The sequence below is a fragment of the Myxocyprinus asiaticus genome, chromosome 7 (genome assembly GCF_019703515.2).
Source record: "Myxocyprinus asiaticus isolate MX2 ecotype Aquarium Trade chromosome 7, UBuf_Myxa_2, whole genome shotgun sequence".
Lineage (NCBI taxonomy): Eukaryota > Metazoa > Chordata > Actinopteri > Cypriniformes > Catostomidae > Myxocyprinus > Myxocyprinus asiaticus.
Genome location: NC_059350.1, coordinates 37496283 through 37510369, shown reverse-complemented (window position 1 = coordinate 37510369; position 14087 = coordinate 37496283). Strand labels below are relative to the sequence as shown.

The 14087-nt window shown below is 40.7% G+C and overlaps 1 protein-coding gene across 1 annotated transcript in view; it reads right to left on the bottom strand.

Moving 5' to 3' along the window:
- Positions 1 to 719: 719 nt before the first annotated feature.
- The window catches only part of mtnr1aa (melatonin receptor 1A a), a 90369-nt gene continuing 77001 nt past the window's right edge, over positions 720 to 14087 (bottom strand). Inside the window, exon 2 of the mRNA XM_051701945.1 lies at positions 720 to 2877. Coding sequence (XP_051557905.1) covers positions 2009 to 2877 — 869 coding nt within the window. The 3' untranslated portion in view covers positions 720 to 2008. The remainder of the gene's footprint in view (positions 2878 to 14087) is intronic.

The following is a 14087-nucleotide window of genomic DNA, read 5'->3' as shown; positions in this document are numbered from 1 at the left end:
GATTAATATAAAATTGGAGTCAGATAAAATGAATAGATAATCAAATGAATGAATTAACAATAATTGCTTTACTTCAGTGCTCAGAAAAGACAGAACAATGCAGAGACCTTCAAGGGCAATTTATTGAAGTTCCACTCTGGAACGGCTAGAAAATTATTATCCTTCTTTTTTACAGTATTGTTTTATCATAATTCCATCACTCATTTACATTGATGCATTTGGCATCAGACACTTTTATCCAATTTTATCAGTACATTCATTCACTTGGAATTGAACCCATCACCTTGGCATTGTTAAGACCAGTTAAAGGAATAGTTCACTAAAAATAAAGTTTTGTCATTATTAACCCTCATGTCATCCCAAACTCATATGACTTTTTTCTTCTGCAAAGCACAAAAGGATATACAGTATTTTAAAGAATTTCTCTATCGCTGATTTACATACAATAGCAGTTGATAGTGAGTTAAAGCAACCAAATGTGTCATAAAAGTAGTCAATATGACTCGTATGCCATATTCCAAGTCTTTTGAAATCACTTTGTATGATGAACTGACCAAAATGTAAGATGTTATTCACTTTCAAATCAAATCAATGTAAAATCATGTATACAGAGCACAAATCTAATATGGTGACACATCAACAACATCAAACCTCACTGGTTCCTATGTGTCACGTGACTGAATGTCATGACATCATGACACAAGAAACAATGAGGTTTGATGTTACTGACGTGTCGCCATATTGGATTTGTGCAGTTTACAATAAATTGCTTTGATTTAAGTGAATAAAGACTTAAATTACAGTCTGTTCATCATACAAAGTGATGGTATGTCTTCAGAAGACTTGGAATATGGCATACTAGTCACACTAACTACATTTATAATACTTTTGTGTGCTTTTTAAGCTTTGAAATGAGTCACTATGAACTGCTATTTTATGGAAATCAGCTTTTGCAAAAAAATGTAACTGTTCTGCAGAAGAAAGTTATATATATTTGAAACGATATCAGGGTGAGTTAATGATGACAATGTTTTTTTTTGTGTGTGTGTGTGAACTAATTTATAACTTTATTAAGCATAATTATGCAGAAATTCATTTTTTTCAAATCTTCAAAAATTTTTATTTTATTATTTTAATCAGTTTGGATATGAACTTGTCATTAAATCCATGCGTACAAAGAGTGGAGAGAAAGAGACAAATAAAGGGAAAAAAGGAGGGAGAGAAAATAGACAGAGACTTTAAAAAAAACAAAGACAAGATGCAAAACTAGATTATGAGAGTTAGAAAAAAAAAAAAGATCGTAGGAGGCAAGGATGAAGGTCAAAGAGACTGTAGAAAGGAGAGGAATCTTTCAAACATATTTGCAGGGTTTTGTGGTAAAGTAGCAATCCAGGTGTATTGCCTCCTCAAATGGAGAGAAACAGTGTAAAACCGGGTGAGGTCATTTCAAAGCAGTAAACGTTGTAACAAACTCTTTTGGTAGAGTATTTTGTTAAGATTTGGTTCACAATTGTAACCAGGCATTTTAGAGATATGCTGATGTGCATGGCATCATTTTGATAATGTTATTCTTCTTTCTCCACTGAATGATCAACATCAGTGTAACTCAATATAACTCAAGATATATTTATATACAGTAATATAAAATTTATACCGTATATACATTTTTGATCTGTTCAGACAGATAATTCATATAAAATCATTACACAAAGTATGTATTTCATAGATTTCTTGACATAATCACTGTAAACATTTAAACAAGAGGAATTCATACATACATCTGACCAACACAAAAACAAAGAAAGTGCTTTATAAAAGATGTCATGATAATAATTTCCTGTTTGTTTTTATTGGGTTGAGGCAACAGATCACAGTTTCAGGACAAGACACTCCCTGGCAACATATTTGGTAAAGTCTTATCAGATTTCATTTAAATGTAAGTTTGCTTGGTTTATTTTATTGTGTTCTCTTCACCTCTGAAACATACACACATTTACATGCACGCAGTTCACACAGAGTCCACCTTGACCTGATTGTTGTTGGTCATGAGTGGCGAGGGTTTACTCTTTAATCTCTCTTGTGCCTCGTTGGAACTTTCTGGAAAGAAGATCCTCGCAGTACATACCGACACAACGATTCGCTTGTACTCGCGTCGGAAATTCTGGTTCAACACTCCATAGACTATTGCGTTGAGGCAACTGTTAAAGTACGCCATGAAATAACTTGCCACAAAGAGCCATTCTGGTATTAGAAGAACCACACGCTCTGGAGAAATTGCTACGGCCAGTCCGATGAAGTTTAAAGGTGCCCAGCAGACAGCAAAGAGCACAAATACGACAAACATTGTAACAAAGTTTCGTACATCATGAGGTGTGAGCTTAGGGCGATTGTCCGGCTTGACACGTCGTCTCACCTGTATGACCAGAATCCAGATTTGCAGGTAACAGTAGGTAACAATCATAATGGGAAGAATGAAGTGGAAGAAGACGACAGCGATGGTGTACGCCGAGCTCGCCGACTGTTCAAAAGTGCATGAGTAAACCCGCGGATCATACTGCAGTGAGCCTACGAACAAGTTGGGCACAATAGCAAGCACAGTCAATGCCCAGATCAGCAGGACGTAGCACACTGAGTTTTTGTCGCTGTACAACTTGTCATACTTGAGGCTGTGGCATATGTAGCAATAGCGATTAATTGCAATGGCGGTGATGTTAAAAATGGAGCCGATTACACTGACGCCCATCAGGAAGCCACTGATCTGGCAGTGCATGTATCCCAGGTTCCAGCCCCGGTGAAATATGGAGGTGAGGACCAGTGGATATGGGTAGATGGCCACCACCAGGTCTGCTACAGCCAAACTCACCACAAAGATGTTACCTGAGACACAGAAAGAGAGTTAGCCTTTGTTGTGATAGGGGTCTCCAAGACCATTTAGAGACCCCAAATTCATTTTAATAGCTCAAAAATCATACTTAACACTGAAGTATCAGGCTGATACTGTAATTTGTGCGTTGTTCCCACACCTTTTGTCTAATAAATTTCCATCACTTTCCCAGTTATTTGTGATTACCGGATAAGGATTTAAAAAAAAAAAAATCTAATTAGATTTCCTAATGATGATTAACCCTTTCAACTCTGGGGTATTTTTGGGTTTACATATATTGTGGACTAACTGCCAAAAATGTGTCTTATTTTTTCAGAAAATCCCTCAAAAAAAAAAAACAAAAAAACAAAAAAAAAAAAAAAAGGATATTGTATGTTTACAATCTTATGATGAATAGACTTTTTTCATTCTTTTTTTGTTGTTGTCCTAATTTTGTAAGCATGTAATTCTGGTTCGGTTTGCATAATCTCTCTCCAAAAAGTCTTATTATATTCCACTAGATTGCGAATACTACAAAAAATATTGTTATAAGTGTCACTAGAAAGCTGAGATCCTCCCGTTTGTGATGATTTATAACATTTTATCATCAATAGTCAATAACATATATTTCCAGGGGCCTGGGTAGCTCAGCAAGTAAAGACGCTGACTACCACACCTGGAGTCGCAAGTTCAAATTCATGACATGCTGAGTGACTCCAGTCAGGTTTCCTAAGCAACCAATTGGCCCAGTTGCTAGGGTGGGTAAAGTCACATTGGGTTAACCTCCTCATGGTCGCTATAATGTGGATCTCGCTCTCGTTGGGGCACGTGGTGAGTTGTGCGTGGATGCTGCGGAGAATAGCATGAAGCCTCCACACGCGCTAGGTCTCCGTGGTAACGTGCTCAACAAGCCACATGACAAGATGAGTGGATTGATGGTCTCAGACATGGAGGCAACTGAGATTTGTCCTCCGCCACCTGGATTGAGGCAAGTCACTACGCTACCACGAGGACTTAGAGCGCATTGGTAATTAGGCATTCTGAAAAGTGGAGAAAATAAAAAAAAATAAATAAATAAAATAACATATATTTCCAATAATTTGTTTGCCATACTTTTCCTACTGGATTGCATATTTTGTTTTGGACATCTAAGATATAACACTGGATTATTCACACAAGCAAGCTTACAAGTAAAACATAGCAAATTTTGTAGAAAACTGTCTAAGGTAAGAGCAGATATAAAGTTTTTTGGGGCTTACAGTGATCGGCACGTTTGTATTTGATGACTACAGAAATCATATTTCACTTTGTGATTTTTTTTAAAATCTTTTGAACTGTGGTATTAGGGAATAAGAATGAGAGATTTCATTTGATATATGATTTGTCAAATTAAGTGCTATTTGAAAGACTTTTATATTAATATTAATATTTCTACCCAATTTCCTCTAGGTGGCGCTGAATTTATGTAAACATAAATGCAGAAGTGATGGTTATCTATGAAAAGAGCTGAAGAGGTTTATTTCTAATGATGAAATGTTTTAGAGCTAAGTATACTTAGAATAAATTATATTCACTATAGATATCTCCATGACTTTTTAAGATTTTATTAATATCCATGACTTTTCCAGGCCTGGAAATCCTTTTCTTAATTTTGTGTTAAGTGATTCAAAACTAAATTTCACCTTGATAACACACTTCAATGGTAATCCATAAAACATGTTACATTACTTAAGTTTGGGGTCTCAGAGACCCCAGATATAAAACTTGAATAAATGCAATGAATTTTCACGTTTCATTTGAAAACACGCTTCAACTGTCATCCAAAATGTTTTACATTACTGTTAAATTCTGTTTGGGGTCTCAGAGAGCCCAGATATAAAATATACGGTTGCCCAGGGGTGCACAACACAACCAAATTAGCAAAGCAAATAAAAGCTTAAAACACAATGGAAATAAGCCACAACACAGCAAAATTAAGCTACAACACCACAAAATTAAGCCACAACACAACAAAATTAACTGAAAATAAAAAAATGTAAACACTGTATTTTAGTGTTGCAGTCTGATTCAATGCATGCGAGATCATGAGGTTGCTTGGAAAAAGCAGAGAGCTGCTCCTCCCACTGCAAGTCACTCACAAGATACAGTAAGTTCCCAGGTCAACACATAATGGGTTTCCATCATTGAAATTTAAACAGAAGAGACTCCATGTATGCTAGAAATACCGTTCTGAATACACATTTATTTGATTCCTGAAATCAATACCTGAATTTGGTTGTATTTTAGCTTATTTTCATTGTGTTTTCAGATTTTAATTGCTTTGCTAATTTGGTTGCATTTTGCATCCCTGGGCCACCATAAAAACAAGATTCTCTGAATGGTGTGCACATTGTACAGATTTACTATTGCCATTTTGTTTATTTAGATTTTTTTATATTGATTTATATAGATTTTTTACATTAATTCATATTGATTTACATATATCGCAATGAGGCACAAAGTCCATTTCATGATCATTCACTTTTTCTGTTTCCATACCTGCCAACACTCCCGATTTTACCTGGTTTCTTAAGTTTTTCCACCCCTCCTCCCGCTGTACTCCCGATTTACAATTTCTCCCGATAAACTCATGATTTTCTGCATTCACACTTTGCTCATGAGAATGTATTAGACCTGTTAGATAGGGTCGTCTCGTATTTAAATATGAAATTATGCATCCCGTATCGAAGCAATATGGGACACGATTTGTCTGGTCAGCTGGTCAGATGGCGTCATGGAGAAATCATTCCAGATCATTAATTTAACACTGATATAAGTTAGACATTTTTCATATGGTGGGTAAGGGGTTGACTGAAAAGTCCACACATTGTGCTGAAACGTGCTAATACTGTGGAGGGTGTGAAAGGGACCGTCTGAAAAATCCACAAATAAAAATAAACTATGGATTTTTTTATTAAAAAACAGAAGGTTCAATATAAATATTCAATAATATGTACAAAATTACACAGATCCAACAATGTATGAATACTATCACTGAGTTATAAAGACAAGAAGTACAGGTGAAGGAAAAAAATAAATATTTAAAATAAAGTAAAATATAAAAAATAGAAATAAATAAATAAAAAAACAAAACATAAAAATACATATAAACCAACACAGATGTAAACATTAAAGAGCACCTATTATGGTTTTTAAACGTGCCTAATTTTGTTTTAAAGGTCTCATACAATAGATTTACATGCATCTAAGGTCAAAAAACACTTTAATTTGCTCATAATTTAAATTGCAGCATTACCTTTTCTCCCAGTGTCAAAAATGACTCGTTGTCAGGTGTATTTTGTTGATTCATGTCTTTTATTTTGAAAAGTTTAGTTCCTGTTCCCTAGTCATGTGATGTCTTGTTTTCCCTCCATGTTCATGTGTCATGTTTTCATTGGTTTATTGTTTAATTATCTTGTTATCAGTTCTGTTTGTTCATTGGTTTATGTTCTCCCATGTCTTGTATTTAAGCCCTCATGTTTTCATTGTCTGGTTGTCAAGTATTGAATGTGAGTGTAGATGTTTATGTCAGGCCACGTTCAAGTCATAGTCAAGTCATAGTCAAGTCATAGTCAAGTCTAGTCTAGTCTAGTCTAGTCCATGTTCATGTTTTGTTTTGTAGTCAGGGTTATTGGTTTTCACGTTTTGTAAATAAACTGCACTTGGGTTCTTCATCTTCACGTCATCTTCGTCATTGCCATCATTGCCAGCAGCCAACATTGTTACAGAATACTTGACCCAACCATGAACCCAGCAGTTCGGCTTCTGCGCCTACGTCAGGGGAATCGTCCCCTGGAGGACTATGTGGAGGACTTTTGCGATCTGGCTTTCCAGGTGGACTTTAATGAGGTTGCCCTCAAAGACTGTTTTAGACTGTCTTTTTTGATGCCTGGCGGTCGCAGTTCCCTCAGCCTGGCTCAATATATCGACCTCACCCTACGGTTCATTGGTTCCCTGTTCACTGTGGGGGAGGCGGATGCCGAGCCAGAGTTCCACGCCATGGCCGCCGCCGAGCCAGAGTTCCACGCCATGGCCGCCGCCGAGCCAGAGTTCCACGCCATGGCCGCCGCCGAGCCAGAGTTCCACGCCATGGCCGCCGCCGAGCCAGCGTTCCACGCCATGGCCTCCGCCGAGCCAGAGTTCCACGTCATGGCCGCCACCGAGCCAGAGGTCCACGACATGGCCACCAAGCCAGAGTTTCTAGTCATGGTCGCTGAGCTAGCGCCATCTTTTGCTTCATGCCACGTCACAGTAACGCCTCAGCCTGCTCCATGCCACGTCACAGTAACGCCTCAGCCTGCTCCATGCCACGTCACAGCCACACCTGAGCAGTGGGACCTGGAGATGGTTCCCACCCTTATACCCACCCTTAGTTCTCCTGAGCAGGAAAGGGGAACTTTCAGCCCTCCGACCCCACCTGGACCCTCCGAGCCCTGGACTTCGCCTTGGCCTGTCAGTCCCTCGACATTGCCTCAGCTCTGCGTTCCCTCGGCTCCACTGCGGTCCTTCAGCCTGTCGGCTTTGCCGGGGTCCCTCCGGCTCCTCCTTGGTCTGTCGGTCACCTGGCTCCGCTTTGGCTCTCCGATCCTCTGGCTGCGCCTCGTCCCTCCGATCTGTCAGCTTCACTGGGGACCTCCTTCCCTATGGCTCCACCTTGGTCCTCAGTCCCACCGGCTCCACCTCAGTCTTCCGATCCCCCAGCTCCGCCTTGCTCCTCCGAGCCTCCAGCACCGCCTTGGTCCTCCCTGCCATCGGCTCCACCCTGGCCCTTCGAGTCTTCGGCTACTCTCCGGGCACCAAGTTCCATGGCTCCGCACCTCGAGCCTCTCACGGCTCCGCCTTCCATGGCTCCGCCCCTCGAGCCTCTCATGGCTCCACCCCCTCCGCCCTTTCTCGCCATGCCACGCCCCACACCTCAAGACACCCCCCCCCCCCCCCAGCTCCCTATAGAACTTTGAATTTATGTTATGTTTTACGTGTTTTGTTTATGTGTTGGGGTGTCAGGAGCCACCCCTTAGTGGGGGGGAAATGTCAGGTGTATTTTGTTGATTCATGTCTTTTATTTTGAAAAGTTTAGTTCCTGTTCCCTAGTCATGTGATGTCTTGTTTTCCCTCCATGTTCATGTGTCATGTTTTCATTGGTTTATTGTTTAATTATCTTGTTATCAGTTCTGTTTGTTCATTGGTTTATGTTCTCCCATGTCTTGTATTTAAGCCCTCATGTTTTCATTGTCTGGTTGTCAAGTATTGAATGTGAGTGTAGATGTTTGTCAGGCCACGTTCAAGTCAAGTCAAGTCAAGTCATAGTCAAGTCTAGTCTAGTCTAGTCCATGTTCATGTTCATGTTTTGTTTTGTTTTGTAGTCAGGGTTATTGGTTTTCACGTTCTGTAAATAAACTGCACTTGGGTTCTTCATCTTCACGTCATCTTCGTCATTGCCATCATTGCCAGCAGCCAACATCGTTACACTCGTTTAATGATCCATTCTAAACGATTCATTCTAAACTCCTTCTTTCAGAGAGCCTACTCTGCTCTGATTGATCAGATGTCCCAGTCTGTTGTGATTGGTCTGCCGCTTAGTGTAGTGTTTGAGGGCAGGTCAAAGCTGTTCACGAGCAGCCAATGAAGACCAGAGGCGGGTTTTTTGTTACCAAATTACATAGGTTAGTACAGGAAGTAAGTCTGGAATTACTAAAGACTCGTTTCAGGTGTTCAGAATCGGTTCTTTTTTTGGGAGTCAATAACTCCATTTGTCATGCTTTTTTACATTCACAAACAGCTATATAACACACTACATGAAAGGTAATATTTGAAAAACCATAATAGGTGCTCTTTAATAAGATAAATAATCAACAAACTAGCAGGTAGCTGATAGCCATGCTAGTCATGTTATTCAATTTAATTAATTAATTAATAATTATTCACTAGCAAAACCTGGTGAAACTCATTGGCCAAAGGCAGTCTTGCTAGTTAAGAACCCTGAGGGAGAAAGTAGCACACCAACATCAAAAACAAAACCTTTGGTATGTTCATCATAAGATGTTCTGCTCTGCATCTAGTGGAAAAAAAATAGATATTAATGAAATCTCTTTTCATTTGTGGTTCCAGAGACCACAAATTTCTAAATGAACCTCTTATTTTCCCTTCACATTCTTTTGTTCATCTGACTGATCAAATCCCTGTAGGTAGATATAATTAAAGCTTTTTCCCTCTGTTTTACCACAAACTTGGCATGCACTTTTCAGAAATCTGATAAAAGCCCATTCAAGTAGCACTTAGTGCTTTTCCAACATTGGGCAGAATGGTTCTGATCCCACTGAGTAACAGTTCAAGTAGCATTTCCATTTTGAAATGATGCGATTATAAACCGTTCCCAGCCCAGATTTCTCAGCACAGTTAGCTTATCATACTCAACTGTGCTGGTGGAACGTGACTCATGATTAGTCACTTGCCCAGTCAGTCCATTCCAATCATGATTTCGCAGCATTATGACGGAAAAAGAAACCGTAACCGTACCGATACAGCACAGTCCGGTGAAGAGAACCATTTGGCCCAATGGTGAAAAAGAACTAAATGCTACACACTCTTAAGGCGAAATCATAAGAATTCATACGACTTTTCAAAATTTGGCTAATTCATATGATATCGTACGACTGCACGATTTTCACTACAAACAATGATGTCGCTGGACATCGTTTCCATCTGATATGCAACAATTACTTGCTTCTGTCACACACAACAGCTTCCTATCATGTTTACACACTCTTCTGATCGATTAGGTTTAGATAAGGGGTTTGGGTAAGGGCATAATATTTACAATCATGTCCTTAACGCCTCGTGTGCGAAACTCACACTTACTTCCGCATTAGACATCCGGGCATTTGCACGTGATGAAATCATACAAATTTATATGAACAAACGAAATCATATGAAATAGCCAACTCGTAAAATATGTACGAATTTTCATGAGACTGGGTTGGCTAAATGCTACTTGAATGGGCTTTTATCAGATTTCTGAAAAGTGCGTGTGTAGTTTGTGGTAAAACAGAGGGAAAAAGCTTTAATTATATCTACCTACAGGGATTTGATTAGGTTAGATGAACATAAAAGAATGTGAAGGGAAAATAAGAGGTTCATTTAGAAATGTGTGGTCTCTAGCACCACAAATGAAAAGAGATTTCATTAATATCTTTTTTTTTTTTTACTAGTGAATAACATGACTAGCATGGCTACCAAACCAGCAGTGATCTGCATTATATAATCAGATTGGAGATTCTTACTGGTATAAACCAAAATTTTCAGCAGGGAATGGATACTTTTGGTTAAGTCTCCTGCTGAAGAAAGTAGATAGCGTGTCTCCTCTATAGTTTTAGAAGAGATCTCAACAAAGTCATCCATTGTGCTTAGTCAGAAATTTAAATATGAACTCAAACACTTCTCATCCAATATTTCCAAGCAGGGCCGGCCCATGGCATAGGTGGTTGCCTAGGGCGCAAAATGACAGAGTCGCCGCACAAGAGGTTGTTTTTTTGTGCCTTAAGTGTGCCCTCTCGTGACGACTGTGTGCCCCTCTACCCATATATTGAGCACGAGCACTATGCGATTATATTATAATCGGATCCTTATCACATGTGGACAAAATGAGTGAAAAAAGAACCAAATTATCAGGTGCACAAGGCAGGAAGCGGCACAAAGAGGAGCAGAAAAAAAGAGCAATATAAAGGTAAAAATCACAAGTTAACGACTGTTCATGTCAACCACTGATGTTTATTTACTACTTTGAAATAGCTTATTTAGAACCTCTTAACTGGCATGGACACTGTGGGCCATTTTTTGCTTGTTTTATTTCAATTTAGTGCAAGTTAAGTGCAGTGTATTTTCTTTAAATAAAATTAAGCTTCTATAATGTTGTTTTAATTTCAGTTATATTGCTGGCTTTCACTTCACCAAAAAACTCCTAAGTGTCTTCTTTTAAAAGAGACCATGATTAGGACTGTAGTCTAAAGCATTCATGCTAAGCACCCTCAAACGAACCTTAGGGCACCCTCAATTGCAGACTAGGGCAAACTACTGTCCACAGGTTGATTTATCTTGAATGTTTTTTATTAGATCTTTCAATTATCTGGCTTTGGGACCTACGTGCTTCCACAAGCTTTTAATATGCTCAGGGTTGCCAGCAACACCCTAATCAGAGATTTATCAGAGCCTGGGCCAGCCCTGCTTCCAAGAGCAAATTATTCATGCTGTTCTGTCCACGGTTTTCTCACTTGCATATTCTTATATACAAAGTACTGAGGAATTTGAGGAGAAACATCTGTGACAAAGTTGCTATTTACCAGGAAACAACTGAGAAATACCATTAAGTCTTAAAAAAATACCATTAAGTCTTAAATCACACTGACCACTAACACTCATGAAGTTTAAAGGAAAGTTTACCCCAAAAATAACAATTCTGTCATTATTCACCCTCATTTTCAGTGAATAGCAATATAATTTTTCAGTCTGTTTCTCACACAAAGTTTTCATATTAATTCTGAAAATTTGGAATACAAAATACTGGTTGTACGGACTAGTTTTATGATATTTATATGGTGTTTTGCATCATTTTTGAACCTTGTAATCTTGAGTTGCCATTCAGTGTAATAACATGGAAAAAAGCGATCAGTACATTTTTCTTAATTTCTTTTTGTGTTCCCCTGAGAAAAGAAAGGTGGTCCAATATCAGTGTTGAATGTAATATAATTACAAAGTAATGAACTACTGTAATCAAATTCATTTTTAGTACAAAAAGTAGTGTAAAACATTACACTTTTAAAATTATTGTAATCAGATTACATTTACTGACTATGGCAATGACAAAGACGACGACGTGTGATGAACCCAAGTGCAGTTTTATTATCAAATGTGAAATTCCAAATCTGTAACTCGAAATATTAACAAAATACAAAAACATGAACTTGACTTTAACTTGACTTGTCTTGACTTGACATGACATGACATAAGCCATCTAACAAAGTTACACTCACAAACAATGTTACATTAACAATACCTGACAATGGACAATGGCAAACATGAGGCTTAAATACATGGACAAGGGAGAAACAACAATGATAACCAATGACAAGACAGAAATGATAACAAGGTAACAAGACAATAAACCAATGAAAACAAGACACATGAACATGGAGGGAAACATGAAATCACATGACCAGGGGACCACATGACAAGATCACATGACAAGGAAACAGGAACAAACATGGCATGGAACAAAACACATACAACCCTGACATATCCCCCCCTCTAGGGGCGGCTCCTGACGCCCCAAAACAAAAACACGACGTGGCGACTTGACGTGGTTATGTGGCAGGTCATGGAAACATGATGAAACAAGGTGTAGGGTGTGGTCTGGTGAAAATATGGCGTGGAGCATGAGACCAGGGCGGAGCCCGTGAGGGGTGGAGCCATGAGAGACTCGAGGGGCAGAGCCATGGAAGACGGAGCCGTGAGAGGCTCGAGGGGCGAAACCATGGAGAACTGGATACCTGGAGAGTAGCCAAAGACTCGAAGGGCCAGGGTGGAGCCAGAGGCAGGGAGGACCAAGGCGGCACCAGAGGTTCAGAGGAGCAAGGCAGAGCTGGGGGATCGGAAGACTGAGGCGGAGCCAGTGGGGCTGAGTACCAAGGCGGAGCCGTAGGGAAGGAGGTCCCCAGTGGAGCTGAAGGATCGGAGAGATGAGGCATAGCCAGAGGATCGGAGAGCCAAGGCGGAGCCAGGTGACTGACAGACCAAGGAGGAGCTGGAGGGATGAGGGACCCCGTTAAAGCCGACAGGCTGAAGGACCATGGTGGAGCCGAGGGAACATAGAGCCGAGGTGATGTCAAGGGACTGACAGGCCAAGGCGGAGTCCAGGGCTCAGAGGGTCTAGGCAGAGTCGGAGGTTCAAAATTTCTCTGTGTCTGGGATATCTCAGAGGGCGATGATCAAGCCGGTGGCTTGGGGGGAACTGGCTGATCAGGTGAACTCAGGGTGGGCACAAGAGCGGGAACCAATTCCAACTCAAATAGCCCAGTGAGAGATGGCTCTGGGATGGACGAGGCTTGCAATGCTGGTTTGTTGGCCATGGCAGACGTGGGCGTTGGCTCGTTGACCAGAGGTGAGCCTGAGACACTGCATGGAGCAGACTGAATCTTGGCTGTGAAATGGCAGGGAGCAGTCTCAGGCATGGCTGTGACTTGGCATGGAGCAGACTGATTCGTGGCTGTGACTTGGCATGGAGCAGACTGATTCGTGGCTGTGACATGGCATGGAGCAGACTGAAGCATGGCTGTGACATGGCATGGAGCAGGCTCAGGCTGTGACATGGCATGGAGCAGGCTCAGGTGCGGCTGTGACATGGCATGGAGCAGGCTGAGGTGTTGCTGTGACATGGCATAGAGCAGGCTGATGCATGGCTGTGACATGGCAGGGAGCAGGCTGATGCATGGCTGTGACATGGCAGGGAGCAGACTCAGGCGTGGCTGTGACATGGCATGGAGCAGACTCAGGATCTGGGGCAAAAGGTGGTGCTAGCTCAGCAACCATGATGAGGAACTCTGGCTTGGCAGCCATGACGTGGGACTCGGGCTTGGCGGCCATGACGTGGAACTCCGGCTCTGCATCCACCTCCCCCACAGTGAACTGAAGTATCTGCAAGGCAAGGTCGATATACTGAGCCACATTGAGGGGACTGCGAGGAGGAAACCAGCTCACTCAATCCCGCCCGGAAAATGTCCTTGAGGGTGACTTCATTAAAGTCCACCCAGCAGGCCAGAGCGCAGAAGTCCTCCACATAATTTTCCAGGGATCGATTCCCCTGGTGAAGACACAGGATGAGATTGAACTGCTGAGTTCATCTTGCGATGGTCAGGTATTCTGTAACATTGTCGCTGGTGACGTGTGATGAACCCAAGTGCAGTTTTATTATCAAACGTGAAATTCCAAATCCGTAACTCCCAACGTGAACAAAATACAAAAACATGAACTTGACTTGACTTGACATGACTTGACATGACATGAACAATCTAACAAAGTTACACTCACAAACAATTTTAAATTAACAATACCTGACAATGGACAATGGCAAACATGAGGCTTAAATACATGGACAAGAGAGAAACATGACAATGATAACCAATGACAAGACAGA